Source organism: Crinia signifera, chromosome 5 (assembly GCF_055691185.1).
Source record: "Crinia signifera chromosome 5, ASM5569118v1, whole genome shotgun sequence".
Taxonomy (NCBI): domain Eukaryota; kingdom Metazoa; phylum Chordata; class Amphibia; order Anura; family Myobatrachidae; genus Crinia; species Crinia signifera.
In genome coordinates this window covers 91,177,836-91,198,162 of record NC_139221.1, presented here as the reverse complement: position 1 = coordinate 91,198,162, position 20,327 = coordinate 91,177,836, and the positions used below count along the sequence as shown (strand labels likewise).

Below are 20,327 nucleotides of genomic sequence, written 5' to 3'. Positions count from 1 at the left end.
ACAAAATCCACATGACAGTCGGAGATTGAATAGCTTTTGTCGAGTTGTGCCCATATTTCCGACAGTTGGAAATATTGCCACACATTGAATACCCCCCTATATGTCCCAAATACAGAACATTCTATTTTTATAAGTCTCTCTCTAGTCTCATTTGCACATGTATTTCATTAGTTTTGGTTGATACATAAAAATGTCAGAGCAAGCCTTCTGGTGATAGTCAGTGGAGGTCATATACTTTCTGTCAAATGAAGGATAATTATGTATTTTGGAATGTCGAGATAGCCACACATACCCGAACGTGCATTGATGTAATTTAGTAGAAATGTGCTATGCTCTGGGAAGCACATTTGTCTAACTAAAATACCTGTCAAATGACTGTCCGTTCTCTGATTGGCTGAGAGCTCTCAGCTAATCAGAAAACGGCCAGTCATTTGACAGTTATTTTAAAAATCTAATACCCGCAACTGCACATCCCGTTCCACAGCGCTGCTGAATGATATCTGTGATCATCACACGGCCCGGCCAGGTCAGCACTCGCGGGCGCAGCCAGCTAAGCGCCCAGGGACCCGCTGCCCACCCCACTGCTCCCCCGGGCAGTCTGCATGCATATGCCTGTCAGATGGGCAGGCATATGCATACAGGGAGGTCGGACGTGATCTTATGTGCTGACCGTCCGACCTCCCTGATCCGATCCGATGCGCACGGGACCGCGCATCGGATCGGATCAGATATCACACACCTGCGATTTTGGGGCGATTTCACCCGGTTATCGGCCCAAAGTGCCGAAATCGGATGAAATCGTCCCAAAATCGCATAGTGTATGGGGGCCTTAACTATGCCTCGTGGTCTACATAAAGGAAAGGGTACCATGAAAGCTAGAAATGTCCAACCTCTACCCCTGTTTACTCTAGGCTTATGATCTGTTAAAGTGAGGTGGTTGGGCCCTTAAGCTGGCCATACACCTACAGATTTATCTTCAGATCTGGCTGGTTGGAATAAAAACATGGTTATGGATGAGAGCAAACAACAGTTGACCATTTGCTTGGAAATGCTGGAAAACTGACAAACACTGTCATTCAGAAATTACCAGATTTTTTTCCAACCTGCCAGATCTGAAGTAAAATCTGTAGGTGTAGGGTCACCTTTACTTCAGAGCTGCTCAGACAAGATACAACAGTATATGGTTTGCTTTGTATAGAACCTGTGTGACTTTTTACTTTAGACTGTTGTTCTATCAGCTGCAAATGTAGCTAGTGTTCATTCCAGCACCCTACACCTTCTAAATTCCTTGCAATTGCAACTTCCTGCCTGGGGTGTCGCTGTCTGCTGTGACAGCAAAGGGTTGCCTACCCTCCCGAAATGGCCGGGAGGCTCCTGAAAATCAGGTCCTCCTGGGAACTTTGGCTTAAAACCAAAAAGATTAATTTTGAGAACCAGTATTTTTGTTTTGCATATGGAATGTGCTTGGTAGGACATGATATACATTAACTTGCCGGTATCTATCTTTTTGAGAATGCTTCTATCAAATTTAATGCACGACTTAATAAGAAAAAAATGAAATGTTATTTTAAAAGCAGAATGACATCTGTTGGCATTTCAGCTAAGCCTACTTGGAAGCCAGTTGTCACTGATGGCTTCCAGTGTGTATACTGAGGCCTCAGGGGTCTGTACTCAAAATGTCAGGTCATCAGAGATTGCAGAGTGATGCAGTTCCTTTATCAGATACTTTCCTTGCTAAAACTCCCGTAATAACTGAGGCATACTCTTTTATCATTTTTTTAACGGTTTATTGTGTTACATTTTTTCATAACAGACGGCCAATTAGAGGGGAGGGAGTGGAGAGTTGTGTACAGACTGTTTTTATTGTTGAGCCAGTGTCACTATAAGGGCTGATGGGGACGCTTTAATGACTGTTAAATAAATCTATAAAAATATTACTGACATGAGATGCAGCTACATCATTCATGTATTGGATTTTAAATCTAATGTTGCTTTTTTTTTTTTCATTTTAGGTAGTTCCACTGATTCCAGGTGTACAGAGACAGAGGTGAGCCTAATTTCCCATCCTCCATAATCTTTGTATTAAGCATGAGGATTCATACTCCTTTTTCTGTATTGTACAAATGTAGTCAATTTTGTAACGATAGGTGGACACCAAATGGTTTACATCCATATTGTCAAAAGGTCGACACGGCTATCGCTAGCACATGAAGAGGTCGACAGGCGTTTCTGCTCATTTTTTGACATTTTTCATACTTTCAATTGATTTTCATTGGTTTTATATAGCAAATAAAACAATAGAAATAGAAAACAGGGTACAAAAAGGGAATGGAAAACACAAAATCGGAATTATTATACACAGATACATAGTTTTAGGTAGACACAGCGTTGCCACAAATTTAGCTATACATAACAATAGTTATGTAATTTCAGAATTAGAATAAAACCAGGTTAGCATTACATCCAAGAAATATAATCCTATTAGAATTATGGTCTAGGCATCCAATAGTCATGCCATGGAAACCACCCAATCAGAGGATTAGAAGCCAAGGAGGTATAGGGGATACCTGATGTTTCATATTCGTAGTGAGATTGGACATTAAGTTCAACTTTGGTTACAGTAGAGGCAATTGGCGATCTCCAATTTTGTGCAATCAGGTATATAATGGGCCATATTCTAATCACTACGAAACTCCTATCAATTTTGGATAACTCTCCCGGGAACAGGTGAAGCCTTGCTAACAATGGAGTCGGAGGGATCGGGAAATTCAAAACCGTAATTATACTACAAATACTGAAGACCACAGTTTAGCTATAGCTGGGCACTCCCAAAAGATATGTAAAAGAGCAGTTGTGCCAGCATGGATTTGAGATATTTTTCATACTTAACCACCCATATGGGCTCCTATTGGAAATGGTAAGGTGTGCCAAGTGCGATGGTAGCATAGAGAGACATCTGGCCTGAAGCATGACGAACGAAGTGGTACACTAATTGGGGTTCCACATGCTCAGGTGTCAACATTCATACAGGTTGAGTATCCCTTTATCCAAAATGCTCAGGAACAGAAACATTTTGGATAATGGATTATTCTGTTTTTCAGAATATTTTAATATTTCAATGATGTATCTTGAGGTATCTTGCATTTATGTTGTATAAACACCTCAAACACATACACAAATATATTTTATTTGTGCATGAAACAATGTCCCAAAACATGAAACAAAGTTTGTGTACTAATCTCAGACACTGAATTTGAATGCCAAACAATCATGTTTTTGCACATATTTAGTGCCAGTTACATCTTATTTCCCCAGCAGTGCCAGTTACAGATGTCCCCAGTAGTGCCAGTTACAGATGTCCCCAGTAGTGCCAGTTACAGATGTCCCCAGTAGGTTTTTAATAGAAATAAATGACATTTTGGAAACTGTGGTTCTCGGAATAATTTGGATGGATTCAGTATTGAATCCCGGCGGTCGGGATCCCGGCGTTCAGAATCCCGACACCGGAATCCCGACAGCCGAAATGCCGACAAGGGGGGGACGTGGATCGCCCCCCCTTGCGGGCTCGCTGCGCTCGCCACGCAGCGGGCCCGGTGCCTCGCTACGCTCGGCACACTAATTTATTCTCCCTCCAGGGGTGTCGTGGACACCCCAGGAGGGAGAAAGTGTCGGCATTTCGGCGGTCGGGATTCCGGCGTCGGGATTCTGAACGCCGGGATCCCGACCGCCGGGATCTTAACTGCATCCCGTTTGGATAAGTGATACTCCACCTGTAAAGATATGAAAACTTGTGTCGACATTTTGAAACTGTTGACCAAATATACCACATCCAATGGTCAAGTAGATAAAAGGTGATCGCCACAAGTTAGCACACATACCGGCTGATGCGCGCAAAAATGATAAGCCACAAACATCTGCTTATCACTTTCTTTTTAATATGTACATCTGAATGCTTTTCTATCGCCATATAGTATGGTGATGGCGAAATCCTGAGAGGTTAGCAAATACCATAAAGAAAGTGATTTGTTCTGTTATCTGTTTTCTTACAATACTGGTTATATTGCACTAGGTGATTTATCATGCCCTACAGGCACTCTTCACACCGTCGTAAGGGGCTTCACCCTTTTAATCTGTGAATGCCTTTATTGTGTGAGATATGGTTACTATTAATTACATAGAGGATTTTCTGTTGTGGGTGTGGAAGCAGGGGTGGAGTGGGTGGGGGAGGGATGTGTGGATGGGTGCAGTGTTGTTGTGGCTGGGTGCAGTAGTACCGGGTATTGAGCAGGGTGCGTGGCGTGGGTGCATTAGTACCCTGAGTGGGGGGTTGCCACACGTGGGAGGAGGGTGTTAACTGGTGCTGTGGGAGGGTTGGGTGAGGGTGTGGTGGAGTTGTAGGTGCGGAGTTGCGCATGTGGGTGGGGAAGGTGCGGGTGTGCTGAAGTTGGGTGCGGGGGTGTCAGCGGTGTTGGAGGGGTGGGTGTGAGGCTGCCGGCACTGGGTTTGTGCATGTTTATAGGGGAGAGGCCACTCTGGCGTGGTAGGGGTGGTGGAGGGGCGGTTGTTGCGTTATTGGAAGTGGATGTAGGGGTGCACACATCGCAATGGCCATTGTCAATGGGGAGGTAAATATATTTATTGCCAGGGGGAATGTAGCTGCAGACCCAGGAGTACATGGCCATGTATGCCCCCTGATATGTAACAATGCCCCCCCCCCCAGCCTCTGTTGTGCGGGGCCTAGGTCGGTGTTGTGCACTCTGCTAACGGGGTTGCAGGCTTGTGGGGGTGAGTGGTGGGAGGGTGAGGGGTGTAGACGCTTTGTGTTACCTGCTGCTGCAAGGCAGCACCTTCCACACAGTGCCAGAAGCCAGTGTGGAGGGGGAGGCCGCTGGGTTTCAGCGGCTTCCGGCACCACGGCGTCCTCGCTGCCTCCTCCTCTGCCAGTGACACATGCAGCGCGGCTAGCTGGCATATGTAGTCCTAGTTCAACCTGAGCATCAGCAGCGGGATGCCCAGGGGACTACAATTCCCATGAGCTCCATTGAGGAAGCAGGAGAAGGAGGGAGGCAGCAGCACAGTGTGAACGGGACAATGTGCTGCTTATAGGGCAGGTTTGGGAGTAAGTAGTGTTATCAATGTATATGCTGTAGTGGCTGCAGCGTGTGGGGGTGAGCTGGAGCGAGAGGCAGTACCTTGATCGGCGCAAGGCCATGCCTCTGGTGTTAACGTCACTGGACCTTGATGTGTGGTCCCCGGCCACTTGTGTATGTATTTTATGTATATAGCAGTTGTGTGGCGGGGGTAGGGCACCTATAATGTGTGTGCACATTGTTGGTGGCCCGCGGCAGCTATAGTGTGTGCGATCAGTCTGTCCGCCCAGCATTATACACAGAGTCACAGATTGACAGTTCTGGCTAAATATATGAGATTTAGCACATTCCACTTCTTTTCATTTCATTTTTATTTTATTTACTGTTGATTCTCCCTTTTCAGAAAACTGGGTATGTATTCCAGAATGCCAGATTATCTTGGCATATTCATAAACATTTTGGAAAATTTGCTAAGAACAATTACTTGATGAATCAAATGTATTCCTAATATATAACACAGTGGTAGAAACCTTCTATGTCATGACGTTATTAAATGTAATATAGCAGTCACTAGCATGTATTAGTCTTTCCTATCTCCTCCTCCTCCTCCGTTGTTTCGGAGACCATATTTATTCCACCTTCTAAGCGTGACCAGGGTTAAATATCTAACTAGTCTGATTGAGTTTTCCCGCATAGTGACGCTTATCCTGTGTGAGAACAAACGGAAGAATGTTTAGAAAAACCAACAAATGATTAAGTGGAAATCAGTCTGTAAATCAGTGTCTTGAAGATAGTTCCCTTTATCATATTAAGAAAAAAAATTGTAGAATTATTTTAAAGTGATTGCTACTTTGAAGATTTAGATGTGTGTGTGTGTGTGTGTGTGTGTAGCTACATTTGTATATAAACAGTTTTGCGTATGAAACCTATTGCATCTTGTTCTACATGAATCTTGTGCTACATGAGGGTGTGGTATAGGGTTCCGACAGTCTGGATCCTGACAGTCATTAGCCAGACGTCGGGATCCCGACTGGCTGGACTCAGACAAGATGGCGAGCGCAACAAAGCCCCTTGCGGGGTCGCTGCGGGCACAGTGACTCGCTACGCTCACCACCTATTCTATTCTACCTCTATGGGGGTCGTGGAACCCCACGAGGGAGAATAGCCGGTGGCTGTCGGGAACCTGTCTGTCTGTGTTTTAACAGTCTGGTTCCCATCCGGCACCCCTACATGAAGGTCAGTCATCCTTACAACTCAGCTTTTATGCAGTGACTGTTGTCAGATTTTATGCACATTCCATTTGTTGACAATAGTATACATATTTAAATGGGTCATTATTACATATGGTTAATGCAGCATAAAAACATTTGTATGCCATTACTGTTCAGTGATTTTTGATGTAGGAATATTGTTCATGAGTGCAATGTTTACAGTGACTGGTTATAGAATGGAATAGTGATATTAGGTTGCAGAGACTTATTTTACATAAGATTAACCTGCTGTTATGTCATTAGTAGCTAGCTGCCTTACTAGAGATACTGGAACATCGAAAAAGACATTAGTATGCCGAACCTGGAACACAACTGACATCCTGTTCGGCAAGTTGCGGGCTGGCTAGCTTCCAGCCGGTTAAGCGGGGGTTAGGTACTAGTCGGCAGGGTGGTTTAGGTTTGGGCGGGTGGGGTGTTGGATTAGACACCAAGAAGCGTTGGAAGCGGGTAGGGTGGGGTGGGGGGTGGGGGGAGTTAGGTTTTTTCTGGGGTAAGGGTGGTTAGCCTCTAACAAGGAGGGTTAGGGTCAGGGTGCCGAGGGGGGAGATGGTTAGGCTGCTAGAAGGTAGGCGTAGAGGTTTAGGTAATTTACAGAGCACCTGAATTTCCATATCTGTGTACTGTGAAACCTTTTTGATTGCCGGCATATTGTATGTATCGCTCATAGCGTCAATGGGCTGTTTTACAACTGTTACATTTGGAGTTTTCAAGCTGCTAACTAATGGTGATTGGTGCTAGTGTGTGTGTGTGTGTGTGTGTTTTGATTTTTGATGTGGCAACGTGTGGTTATTGTGGTGACTTTCAATTGGATGTTTGCCTAGTTACTCAATTACTTAATGATCTTTTATACCCCTATTACACCTAAATTCCAGTTCTGTACACAGGTTTTTTAACATTGTTCCATCCCTGTCAGCCCTTGTTAACATCAATGTTTCGACCAAATAATAACTTAGTGTAGTAACACTCCAGCTGTGTGTTTCTGTTTTGCCAACACTTGGAGATTACATAATTTCCAAGCACAGAGGAGCTGCCTCTCCCAATGCTTTAACCCCTTCAGTGGTGTTTTTTTTTTGTTTGTTTTTTTAAGGAGTGCTCCCACTGGGCAAGGTTTTTATGGGGAGCGCTCCCTAAAAAAAAAAAACCACCACACTCTCCCTGGGTCCGGGCAGCGCCGCTGAACTGTGAATCAGCCGCTGCCCGGCCCTGCTCCCCGCCGCCACCGCCTCTGCTCCCGGCAGCCGGCTTGTCATAAGCTTGCGCCGGACAGGACAATACTAAAGCCAGAGGGGAGGGTAGGAGGAGGAGGCACTGCAGAGGGGAGGGAGCCGAGCAGCACCGAAGCTGCCTGAGATCAGTGAGTGAACTCCGCAGCGCTGCCCGGCTCTAAACAGTGGCAATCCTGAGAATTTTAAGGGCTTGCCGGACTGGGCACTGAGGCACAGCCCGGATAATTCTCGGGATTGCCACTGAAGGGGTTAATGTGACCTGCGTTAATTTCCCAGGTTCTTCCCTTATTTTTGGAGATTTTTATTTTCATTGAGCCATGGCCTGGAATAACGTGGGTTAGGCGGCAATGGAAAAGAAGTACTGCATGCATCTAAAGCACTTATTTTCAACTATTATGGCATTATATGTGGGCTATTTATAGCCACTATATTCTAAAAATGTAATATACAGAACTCCAGACAGATTTTCTATTACAAGTGGTTAATCTGTATAAGAAAATGTATACCCTGCTGTGCTGTGACTTTTAAGAAAGTGTTCATGTGTATATTAAATTCTTAGTGACACATTGAACTACTGTTCAACTCCCTGGCTGTCAACAGTGTTGCTCTGAGGGAAGTGATGAGCTAGGATCACTGCAAGTCAATGGAGGCAGAAGCAGTCAGAATGCTAATAATTACCAGGGATCTCATTGAGTGTCTCCCTCCACGGGGCTCCTCTGAGTTATGTGACACAGATTACCTTACATATAAATGTGCCTGCACTCTCAATTCCCAGCTACTTGGCGCACTGTACCCACTGGTACTTTAACACAAGTACATTATATATTTCACAGTAATTTAATGTTAACTGCAATTTTGACAGTAAAATATACCTGCTGAACGCTGCTGTTACATTGCTAAATTGCTTGGCTTTGTTTTTGGCTTGTTCTATCAAAATGTAGTTACTTTATTCTCTTGTGATGGATTCCTTTCACTACTGAGTGGTGACATATGCTGCAGCCGTGGTGTAGCTGATAGGTGCAAGATCTACTAAGCCATGGAGAGTGATAAACCACCAACCAAGCAGCTACTAACTGCCATTTTTCAAACACTGCCTGTAATGTGGCAGTTAGTATTTCAATCTCTAAAATTGAAATTTTGTCTTGTAAAAGTTTGTCTATATAAATGTATAGGGCTCATGCATCAGGCGGGTATCCGGGTGAATTCCCTGCTCTGTAGATGCTTGTGTCGGGGGAATCCAACATGTTGGAAATACTCAATACTCAATTTGGGATCGGTAAATCTGGGATTTATAACGATAAGGTGTTTTTATTTTTATACCCCTTTCACGCCGCACTTGTTAAACGATATACTGCCGTTTTTTCTCCCATTTCAAAACGTTTAAGGCTGCAGTGGGAAAGTGCCAGAGTTGATTTACTGGTTAAAGATAACCGGTATTTCAAAACGTTTAAAAAGCAGAGGGCGAGATTTACTAAAGGGAAAATGCCGTAAAACCCCCGTTTTACGGCATTTTCCTATGTATCAATAAACGTCCGCAGCGTTTTCGCTAGGCAGGGTATCGCCACCCTTCTATACCCTATAGAAGCCTATGGGCTTCTTTCGCCGCCCGCCGTACGCGCGCCCTCCCGTCCTCCTGTGATGATGATCACCTCCTCCCCCTGGTGTGACAGCCGGCAGGACATCCGGCTTCAGGGGGGAGGAGGAGACACAGGGGGATGCTGGCAGCTGCCGGGAGGTGACGGAGACCCCCGCAGCCAACATCACAGGTATCGCGGGGGTCTCCGTCACCGCAACCCGATGCTGGCCGCATATGTTAGTACATATGCGGCAGCATCGCGGCGGCTGCCGTGCGAAGGGCGGCGATGTATGTTAATACATCCCGCCCAGAGTCCTACATGTTTCAGAGCCGTTTTTTAAAGCAGTGAGAATGGCTCTGAAACAGTATTTAGTAAAAACAACAGATTCCAGACATGTTCAGGGGATTAAATGGGTTGACTGATATGAATGGTACTTAAACGGTATTTAAAACGGTAATCTACTGCAATGTGAAGGCTGAGACCAGTTTTAAATACCGTTTAAAAATACCGGTTTTTAAAACGTTTTGGCAGTGTGAAAGCGGTAGAAATCCACTACATCAGGATGAGGAATCTGCCAGTAGGTGTATGGGCCCCAGTAGATGGAAAGTTTAAAAGGTACATGGACAAAACGATCTTTTTTTTTTTTTTTTTTGTCATCAGTTTATTATTCCGGGCTAACTTAAAAAACTACTGTACAAATTTTTCAAATAGTTTTTTACTATTCTATTTGGTATAGATGTGTCTTTATTCACTTAGCCCGAAATGGAATGTTATCATTGGGTCGACCAAAAGTCAGGTGTGTGTGTGTGTGTGTGTGTGTGTGTGTGTGTGTTTATAGTTTAATCAAAAATGGTGAATGCATGGATACATGGCGGGATACATACTAGTTGCACGTGAAGTATTTGAGTTCATATTGTCTGGCATATACTCCGGCAGCCCTACCTGACTGTTCACATGATATAACAATGCAGTATCGCTGTGACCTTGAAATACTGCCAGAGAAAAGCAAACACTCGTGAGAGAGCGCTTTACTTTATTGTTCCTGTGCTAAATGGGCTCTAGTGAAAGCAGCATTAATTGTTCTTAAAAAGTTAAGTATAATAGTAATAGGCAATGTTAGTTGGGGATTCTGGTGCAAATTTAAAGGGAAAAGAAAACTCCTTACTTGACATCAATAAACACAGTATGTATATTACCTAGATTATACACTTGCTTTTCTGAAAATGTAAAGTGTGAAATCTTTCCCATTCCTTTGGTGGTGAATATCATCATTTTCATCACAGTGAAATTGGAGAATCTGTATTCTGTGAGGCTTACGTTCTCCTGGGTAACAGAAATGCACTTCATGGTGATTTGTATGGTAACTGGCATTATTTTCATAGTATAGACTAGGAGTTATTCTGTCATCTCCACAGTTTGGCATTATCAGGTGGTTTCATTCTGTACTTCTGTAAGGTAAATATAGTAACATTACCAAGTAAAAGATAAAATCACATATATATCCACCTAGATACATATATTTTCACTATTTGTCACAGGCGTCTCTAGTGTTGGAGTCACCCAGTGTAGTGAGTCATGGTGTCACACCCCCCCCCCATTGGGCCTCCTCCCGCAAGACACTGGAGCGCATTGCAGAGGTCAGCTTTTATAGGGATAGTTGCCCTTTATGTTACAAATCACAAGTATAAAATGCTTGACACCACCACGCCCCCAGTAGTGCTATTTACACACATAATGCCCCATGAAGTGCCGTATACATAATGCGCCCCATAGTGCCATTTACAAAGTGCCCCTCGTAGTGCAATTTACATAATGCCCAGCCATAGTGCAATATAGAATGCTGGCCCTGGTGATGGGTTTGCCTGGGCACACCAGGCATGCCTATCCTTAATATGGCAGATAACTGTTTTTCTATTTAGCTTATTAATCTGTAAATCAAAAATGACCCCCTTCAGTATTGTTTTCCCTATCTTCACTGCAAGGAGTATTCTTAGGCCCCTTTCACATGCTCCGGCTCCTGTCAGGCGGCGAAACCCCGCACGGCCAAAAGCTGTACCGTACACAGAGGTTAATAATGGACATGATTGTATCCATTCACACGGGGCGGCCACGGCCGGCCGGTTGCAGTCGGATGTCACCACTGGAAGGGACGGCTGCCGGGCTGTGGCCATCCCCACCATTCTAAACTTCTGTGTACGGCACGGCTTCTTGCTTGTGCGGGGTTTCGCTACCCAGCAGGAGCCGGAGCATGTGAAATGGGCCTTACATCACAACAACGGCTGCACCCGGACGCTCCAGTGCGGTACAGCTCAGGGTAAGACAGGGAAAACAATACCGGACAAAAATATCTTGCACTAAAAATCACAAAAGGGTGTAAACAGTGATTTTAACCATTTAAAGTTTTTACATGTACCACTGACTAATATATCTTATATTTTTTATTTTATTATATCCTAAATTTGTCACATAAAATCAGTCAGTGTGCAAAGTTTGTAGACGATTAGTTAAAGCATTCAAGAGTTATTGTTGAACACACACACACACACACACACACACACACACACACACACACACATATCAACATCATCCGGTACTTATTTATTTGTCGGGCGCCCACTAAGCAAAAAGCTTAGTGGGGGATTCTGCGTAAGAAAATCACAGCGCATCGCATGCCATTTTTGCATGCGATGCGATTTTCCTTTGTAATTTATTCACTGCTCTCTGGCCTTGTACGGTGTGATGAGATCGCATCGCACATATAATCGCATGCGATTTTATAGGGTGCGATGCCATTTTATTTTAGTATACACTTGTATGACATACAATGGGATTTAGGCACCCACCCACTATCCACGCGATCCCGAAGCATGGCGAGCACAGCGGAACGCGTCCTCCCGACCTTTTTATACCCCCACTATCCACGTCGGCGTGGAGTTGAATTTATATGTGTGGTGAGCCACCGAGTCCGAAGCGTGGCGAGCAGACGCGGATTACGTTACATGTATTCTGCGTCCTCTCGCGGGGCTCGCTGCGCTCACCATGCTTCAGGCTCGTGGCTCGCAAAAAGTTGCATGCGATGCGATTTCTCTACGGTGCCGTACGTATGCTAAATGGGCGGCCCTGCTAATACATAAGTACCCATCATTCAATTATACTTATGTAGATTAATATGAAACTAGGTTGACTACACCAGTGCTTCTTTTATGCTCTTAGCTTGCAGTGTTCAGCAGTGTTAGGTGTCACCCTACCGAAGGGTGACACCCGGGTGCGTGCCGCACCCCCCTAGTGGCGCCACTGCTGTCTGTATTCTAACGTACATGACTGATACAGCATAGCTGTGATCCCCTGTTCCTGGATTTAGCTGCCTGGTGTGTATGCTATGTGCTGTATAAATATTGACTAAAGATAGCTCTGACTGTGACAAGCAGTCACCGTATGTGGGACTTGTACTACAGAGGAGATTACTAGCAGACACACCTTTTTATATACTATTTGCTAATATGCCAGCAACATCTTGCTTGTAAATCCAGCAGGTCTCACAGCATGAGCAAAGTGTTAGCGACATGGTACAGAAGAATCTAATTGTGCTCTCATTGTAGAGAAAAGCTTCTCTTCATCTTTCATATTATTAAATGACAATAATACCTTCTATAATTGCAAAGTGACTGCAAGAATATTACTTGCTTTGCATATGTTCTAAGCTTAATATATAGAAAACCTCAGTCTCCTGAGAGGACCAATGCACTTGTTGAAGTATATTAAAACTTGGTGATTATAGACCCATAGATTAATACAGACATGGTCACCACCTTCCTGCAGCTTTCCCTTTTTAAACCAGATATTTTTAGAATATGACTGCTACAGTTAAACGTATAATTTGATGCAATTCATCCATCTATTGTAATCTTTCATCTAAATGAACAGTTAGACCCAGTGCTATACGTAAGCTCAGTGTCTACAAACTTATGCACCCAAATGTTATACAGATGGTAGGTTGACAAGGGTGTGGTATGCGCCTCCAAACGTCGGGATCCCGACTGTCTGTGCTCTGACAGGGGGTCGAGCGCAAAGAAGCCCCTTGCAGGCTCGCTGCAGGCCCGGTGGCTCGCTACGCTCACCACAGGTTCTATTCTCCCTCTATGGTGTCACGCACCCCCACAAGGGACAATAGCCCCTGTGTGTTGATATCCTCCCTGATGGAGCACCAGCAGTCAGGATCCCCACTGTCGGAGCGTCATTCGGCACCCGTTGATAATCAATAGATTGACTCCATATGGTCAAAAGGTCGAAACAAGCTTAAAGTCATGAAAATGTCGACATGGAGTTGTATTTTTTTTTTACATTTTTCACAATTAACCATCCATGGGGACTACCGTTGGGAACAGTAAAGGCAGGAAGAAACCTCACCAGAAGCATGACTAATTCACGTGCTCAGGTGTCACTGACACCAAAAAGGTGAAAAACTCATGTCAAGCCTTTTCATTTGTCATTCTTTTCCGTGTTGACCTTTTGCTTGTCGACACTGCACATTTCAACCTTTTGGTGTTGGCCTAATGAACCACACACAAATGCGAGAGCTGTCTATATACCTGTTTACGGCTCTGCTTACTCTTGGCTCTGCACACTTGACCAACCACACTGCCTAAAGGTGTAAACATGGAATCTTTGTTCTGAGCTAAAGGGAGGGGAGGAAATTCATTTTTGCACATAAAATATGACTGCTCCACATTACTCTGTATTTGTCATATGCAGTTTCACCAATAAGAAAACAAAAATGATATGTGGTACTACTGGTACATTTTATCACACTATTCCAGAAAGGAAAAAGAACATTAATCCGCTATTAGAGACAAAAGGGTTTGAACTGGGAATCAATCTCGAAATATCGGATTATCTAAACCTTCACCACCGTACATATGTTAGTCAGGTAATGGGCTAATTCTTACTACTGTCAGATTGTTATTTATTAACCGTTGTTTCTATAGCACACACATCTAGCAGCACTTTACAGAGGCTGTTTCTGTCTTTAGCCCCTAGGCCAGTGGTTCCCAATCCTGGTCCTCAAGTCCCCCTAACAGTGCACGTTTTCCAGGTCTCCACACAGAATCACAGGTGATGTAATTAGCTCCACCTGTGGATCTTTTAAAATGTGTCTGAATAATGAGTGCACCTGCCGGGTCACCTGGAAAACTTGCACTGTTGGGGGTACTTGAGGACCAGGGTTGGGAACCACTGCCTTAGGCGATATTGTGAACAATATGGCTCAGAAAGAGGCTTCTGTTCACAATACCGTCTAGTGTGTACACTCGATACCCTTAACAATGCGTGATCCCGCCCGTTGTTAATGATGATTGATGTCTTCCAAACATGCAGGTGAATTTAGCAATAAAGCCAAGGGACCTGCATGTTTAGCAGGTCCCAGTGATATCACTGAACGATATTGGTGGCCGATTTTATTCAGTGCGTGTGCGGAAAGCATTGTGAATTATATTGGCCGCAGCCCCCATTTGCTAGTGTGTATGGGGCTTTTCACACCAGCATCTGCCACTGTGAAGCTTACAGTCTATATCCCCTACCATATGCACAGAGTAGGTTCCCGAATCATTGCTAGCCCGGCCGCTCATCTGCTGGTATTACCAGCAGATGAGCGATGGAGTGGAGGGTTTCCATAGCGTCCTATGGAAAGCTGTCCTCTCCCGGGAAAATCACTGAAACGCTCAGTGTGTATGCACTGATTGTTTTTCAGGACAGCCATTTTCCCCTATCATCTGTCAGCATACTGTACACATAGGGCAAAATCGCCCAGTGTGTATGCATCTTGACTCACATTTGCACAGACTGGTTGATTTGGACAACAGAAACCGTAAAAAATTCATGTCGACCATTTCCATGGCAACATATTTCCTGTGTCAACCTTTTCACTGTTGTGCAATAGTGGTTGACCTAATGACTGTTGATTTTTTTATTTATTTCTTTTTTTACAGTCGACCTAGGGATCCACAGCGTTCAGTTTCAGTTCAGATCCCTGCTTTTGCGTAAGGGCTGCTCAGTGGGAATGTACAGTAGCACTGTCCCTACTATTTATAAATGAAGTGTCTTACTGTATATTGTGCTGTATATGTACAATGTTTGGTTGTAAGGACAAAACACCAATAGATAAGAGGAGTGACAAACCCAGTGGTGTCGAGAAGGGGGGGGGGGGGGGGGGTACTTATTACCTGGGCCTGGGACCCCCCCTTGTTTCAGGGAGCTGTAGGGAGAGAGACGACGAGCTGCCTCTCCCAAGTTCAGCACACGCATGCTCATTGCTGTGTGTGGAGCTGGGGGGAGAGACCTCTGCAGCCTGCGGAGCAGGGGGGAGAGACCTCTGCAGCCTGTCTCTCCCTCGTTTATTATTTTTATGGGATGTGGCCCCGCCCCCACCGGTGACCACATCCCCTCCATTTTGCTGGGGCCTTGCCAACGTGTTGGCTCTCCTGGACAAACCTACAGTGTACAGGTTAGTGGGAGGAATATTTTTATAACTGATGATTTGTTGTCCCGTCATTAAAATATGACCATTCTATGACTAATGTATTTCTCATCATTATAACTTTATGGTTACAGTCCATCTTATTGATGTGTAAATTCATCTATAATATACACTAATGGATACTTTTACTACTGTGATTAACCTAGTGCTGACATATTTACAAGATTGTAAAGCAGAATATTAGCAAGTTGGATTTGTGTGTGTTGGTATATTCCTGATACAGTCCGAGTGGCCCAAGCATCTCCTAGCAGTAAGAATACAAGATTGTGTTGGTCTTTGTAGATCACTCTTATGTCAGCTTCTCCTGTGCCATTAGCCAGGTACTTGAGCTTAATAGACCAGATATTTTAGGGAAATAGTATATTTCATCTGATCCTGTATCTCACAACCTGCACATTGTGTTGGAGTTAGTTTCTCAGGATGCAGTTTGGAGCCGCTGTATAACAGTGCAGCAGCCTGTTGTGTAGAATAGTAGTGTACAATTTCTCGTCTCTAATAGCCTGTAATCAAGTCACCGAAAACTGCTTTTTGCCAAAATAAAGCCCTGATAACCACTAATGGGCAGAATAAATCTCTGCGGCTATATAACCTCTCACTGCACCGCAAACACATCTCGGGTTGCACAGAACTTTCTGCCAATGCATTCTTTGTTCTTTTCTATTTTACTCCAAATGTTTCTAGGTAAGAATACTGAAATTGTAGAGATACCATCTTCCTTTTAGACCATCTTTATTGCAATCTTAAAAAATAAGGCCATGGTCCGTGTCGTTATCGGTCTTCCATTTCCATATAATTTTAACTCTATGGTCGGGATGTACTAAAAGGAAAATGCGGTAAAACGGGGGTTTTACCGCATTTTACTATTTACCATTACCCGTCCGCCCCGTTTTCGCATGGCAGGGTATCGCCGCCCAGAGAACCCTATTGAAGCCTATGGGCTTCTATCGCCGTCCGCGCGCCCCCCCCCCTCCCCCTCCCGTCCTCCTGATCTCCTCCTCCCCCAGCAAGTGTCACAACCGGGAGGACATCCGGCTTCAGGGGGCAGGAGGAGACGCTGGCAGCCGCCGGGAGGTGACGGAGACCCCCGCAGACCACATTACAGGTATCGCGGGGGTCTCTGTCACCGCAACACGATGCTAGCCGCATATGTTAGTACGTATGCGGCGGCGGCTGCCAGGCGAAGGCTGGCGATGTGTATTAATACATGCAGCCCTATTTTTTCGGTTCAGAATTATAACTAGAACCATCTAGAAGCTGCTAGCTATTTAAGTTAAAAGCTTAGGCGCTATCTTAGCCCCACTGTATTTTCAGCCAATAAAAATGGCCAGATATCGCAATTACTGATGGATGGGTATTATTACAGTATCCAAAAAGTAGCCACATTTATCCTCCACAAATGGACCCGGAGAAACTCATTGGATCAGGTATAAACACATGATTATGCTTCGCGTGCCTCAAGCAACCACAGTGGGTATCTGGGCCAAGGGACACCGATTGGTGCTAATAGAATTGTGCCCCTTCCTCCCCCCCCCCCCCCCGAACCTATTAGCAACAGTGTAAATACCTCTAATGGCAGTATCCAATTATACATGGTCATTTACCATGGATAATGGATTATATAAATGGATGGGCACAGCAGAGTGATTTTCTAATGATCGCACATATGCAAGCCGTCCTTGTGATCACAGCCAGCGATGGAGAAGGGAGGGATCATGCAGGCGCTGGCGGAGAGGTGCTCCATCTGTCTGAGACGCAGGAGCGTCTGATACGCTTCTGAGTAACTATTGCGGCAGGGTACAGCAACCCTGCTGACAGGGTTAGGGGTTCGGTAGGGCGTGCGTCTCCTGCACAAAGAGGGAGTGCGAATGCAAGGCATTTGCCAGTGTTCCATGTTACATACTGGCAAATGCCTCCATTTAAAAAACCCACACTTTCCACGCCAGCCTGAAGCGTGGCAAGTCCCGTGAGGGGACGCGTTGCGCGTCCTCCTGACCTGTTCATTCCCCCACTATCCACGTCGGCGTGGAGTTGATTTTATAAAGTGTGGCTGCGCTCGCCACACTTTATATAATCAACTCTACGCTGACATGGATGGTAGGGATATGAAAAGGTCGGGAGGAGGCGTAATGCGTGCGCTCGCCACGCTTCGGGCTGGCGTGGATAGTGGGGGTGTTTTTAGGAACACGTTCACACCTGCCATATCATACATCGGAGATAGTATCTGGTAACTGGATTTTAGTTAATAATAACTACGCTGGCCGCGGGAACACTACGCTCATTCCGACAGGGACGCTACGCTGACTACGTAACTGCCGCCGTGAAACTACACAAGTTGCCAAGTTACGAGTGCCATGAAGTCATGACCGTGTTGGAATAGTGGTGTGTCCTGCTTAGCTAGTAATGATGAATGAATAAGTCTCCCCAAATGATTTGGCTATATAACTATACTGTCAGTTTCATTGTTACAAATGTGTATGAATAACGAAAATCCTTCTATGCCACAAGTAACCACGGTTGTGAAATGACAGGGCACAAACAATGAGCACTTTACATGTAGTTTCATTAATCCCGGACCCCATCTGTGGTTTCTGTGAGCTTTGTCATAGGTCAGTGAGGGTGCAGAGGTGACGGCTATAGCCTGCTTATAAGGTACAGTTTACTGTTCTGTAAATGTCCAGCAAAATACTCGGCATATGTTACCCAGAGAAGCTTTTAATGGATAATAATGGATACTTGGTAACATTAGCTGCAGCCTAAATAATAGATCACTGAATATATTTTTACTCTGTCTCCATTTTCCCTCATTCCCTGTAGAACCTGGGAAAAGCGCTGTTGGTAGACCATTATTTTAGCTAAGTTTTGTCTGATTTTCTTAATGATTTCCATGTTTTCTGTCATCTCACGGTGTTGCTTCTGCCAGGATTTGTTTTGATCAGTAGCAAAGAATGAATCCTTTATAGCAGGGTTTACAGTCAGGGAGGTAAGATCTCATTGTAAGAATGCTGTGATCTTTATTCAGTGAGATTTGAAGTGGAGGAGGGTATGGAGAAACCTGGCAGGGGAGGTACCACAGGGCAGTCTGCCACAAGTGTGAGCTATCCCACCAAATAAAACACAAGCAGGTGCGGCATGCTTTAGAAAATATACCCGTGATGGAATTCATATGTATAAAGAGGGACAGGCAGCATTCATACCATGCCCCAGTGTTCATGTCATGTAAATAAGTGACAAGGGTGAAATACATGGGAGCATGCAAAGAATTGGCTTTCTTTGAAAAAGCAATCTACCGTGTTCTTTACAGTTTCGCGATTATTGGTGTGTACACACGGTGCAATCTGCATACAATTTTGACTATATAGTGCAGATCTGCACTGTATAGTCAAGGCAGCCAAGACTTTCTGCCTGCGATACAGGAGCGCGCATCAGGATCGCAAGGGTTAAAATCCATGCGATCTCGATGAGATTTTGACTATTTAGTCAAAATCTCATGCACATTGTATAAGTGTGTACACACCATAAGAATAACCATTTATTGTTGCTTTGTTGTAAATAAAATTAAAAACAAATGTAGAGATTTAAGGCCCCCTTACACTTGTCCAACTTATTGTCCAACAAGTTGGACCTGATTGACTTGAGATTTATCCTATGTGCAGGAGGATCAATCTCTTGCAATCTCTTGGTTCTACTTAATGGCATGGGATTGTGCATTGGGTCCTACACATCAGGCACATCAGATTTTTGTCAGATAGATTTACCCAATCCATCTGAATTGGGTCAAATCTGACCAAATCTCACAAGTGTAAGGGCCCTTTAATAACCACAGCGCTGGACAAATCCCAGAAGGCAGGTGGCTTATTACTGATGATGGAGCCACCTGGGAGCCATTTCCTTTGATGTTAGTCCTTATAAAGATCCTGCTTACTCCTAGATGCTGTCTGGCTCCGGAATTCTGCTCTATTTGGTCATTCTGTCATAAACTCTAATAGGTAGTATGAACATTAATTCCTAGATTTTTTTTTTTTCACATATATTATGGGATTTCCTCTTGTTTTATATTCCCAGAGATATTTATTGGACGTGTAGGAGCCTTGGTTGTAGACTGTGACTATAATGATGAATGCATTAGTAAGGGTGGGAATAATTGAAGCACATGTTCGTTTAGCGCCACTTTCTTGTTCATGGTTAAACTTTACATGATACATTAATCTCTATTACTCTCTTCACTTCAGCCGAGTTCATTGTTCATGTCACTCCCCTTGATTTATATTTGAGGGAAGTATCCGTACTCTGAAACAAATCATAAGAGTAGTATCTACAGTGCACAGTTATGCAGCAACTGAGTTAGTAGTTTATAGCTGTAGTTTGGGGCTGTCTGTTGCTGGGTCCCAGAGGTTTCGGTCTCCCGAAGTTTGTTGTGTTTATACAGTCACCTGTCACGGCTCAACATATATGCTTGATCAAGAATCCAGAAGGAAGATGCAGATACAGAAGAGGGATGAAGCGATAAAAGGGTCTGAACAGAACAGACAGAATGAGCCTGGAGAAACACTGCTATCTGGAGACACAGAAGAATGTTGGAGAGACACATGGGACTTGAGCTGGAAATACAAAAAGGTGCTGGAGAGGCACAA

General features: G+C 44.4%; 1 protein-coding gene across 4 annotated transcripts in view; it reads left to right on the top strand.

Annotated features, from left to right (window-relative positions):
- The window catches only part of SPIRE1 (spire type actin nucleation factor 1), a 144,899-nt gene that overhangs the window by 35,509 nt on the left and 89,063 nt on the right, over positions 1-20,327 (top strand). For all 4 annotated transcript variants that reach the window (XM_083187680.1, XM_083187678.1, XM_083187682.1 and 1 more), the window contains exon 2: positions 2,013-2,047. In XM_083187680.1, coding sequence (XP_083043806.1) covers positions 2,013-2,047 — 35 coding nt within the window. The remainder of the gene's footprint in view (positions 1-2,012; positions 2,048-20,327) is intronic.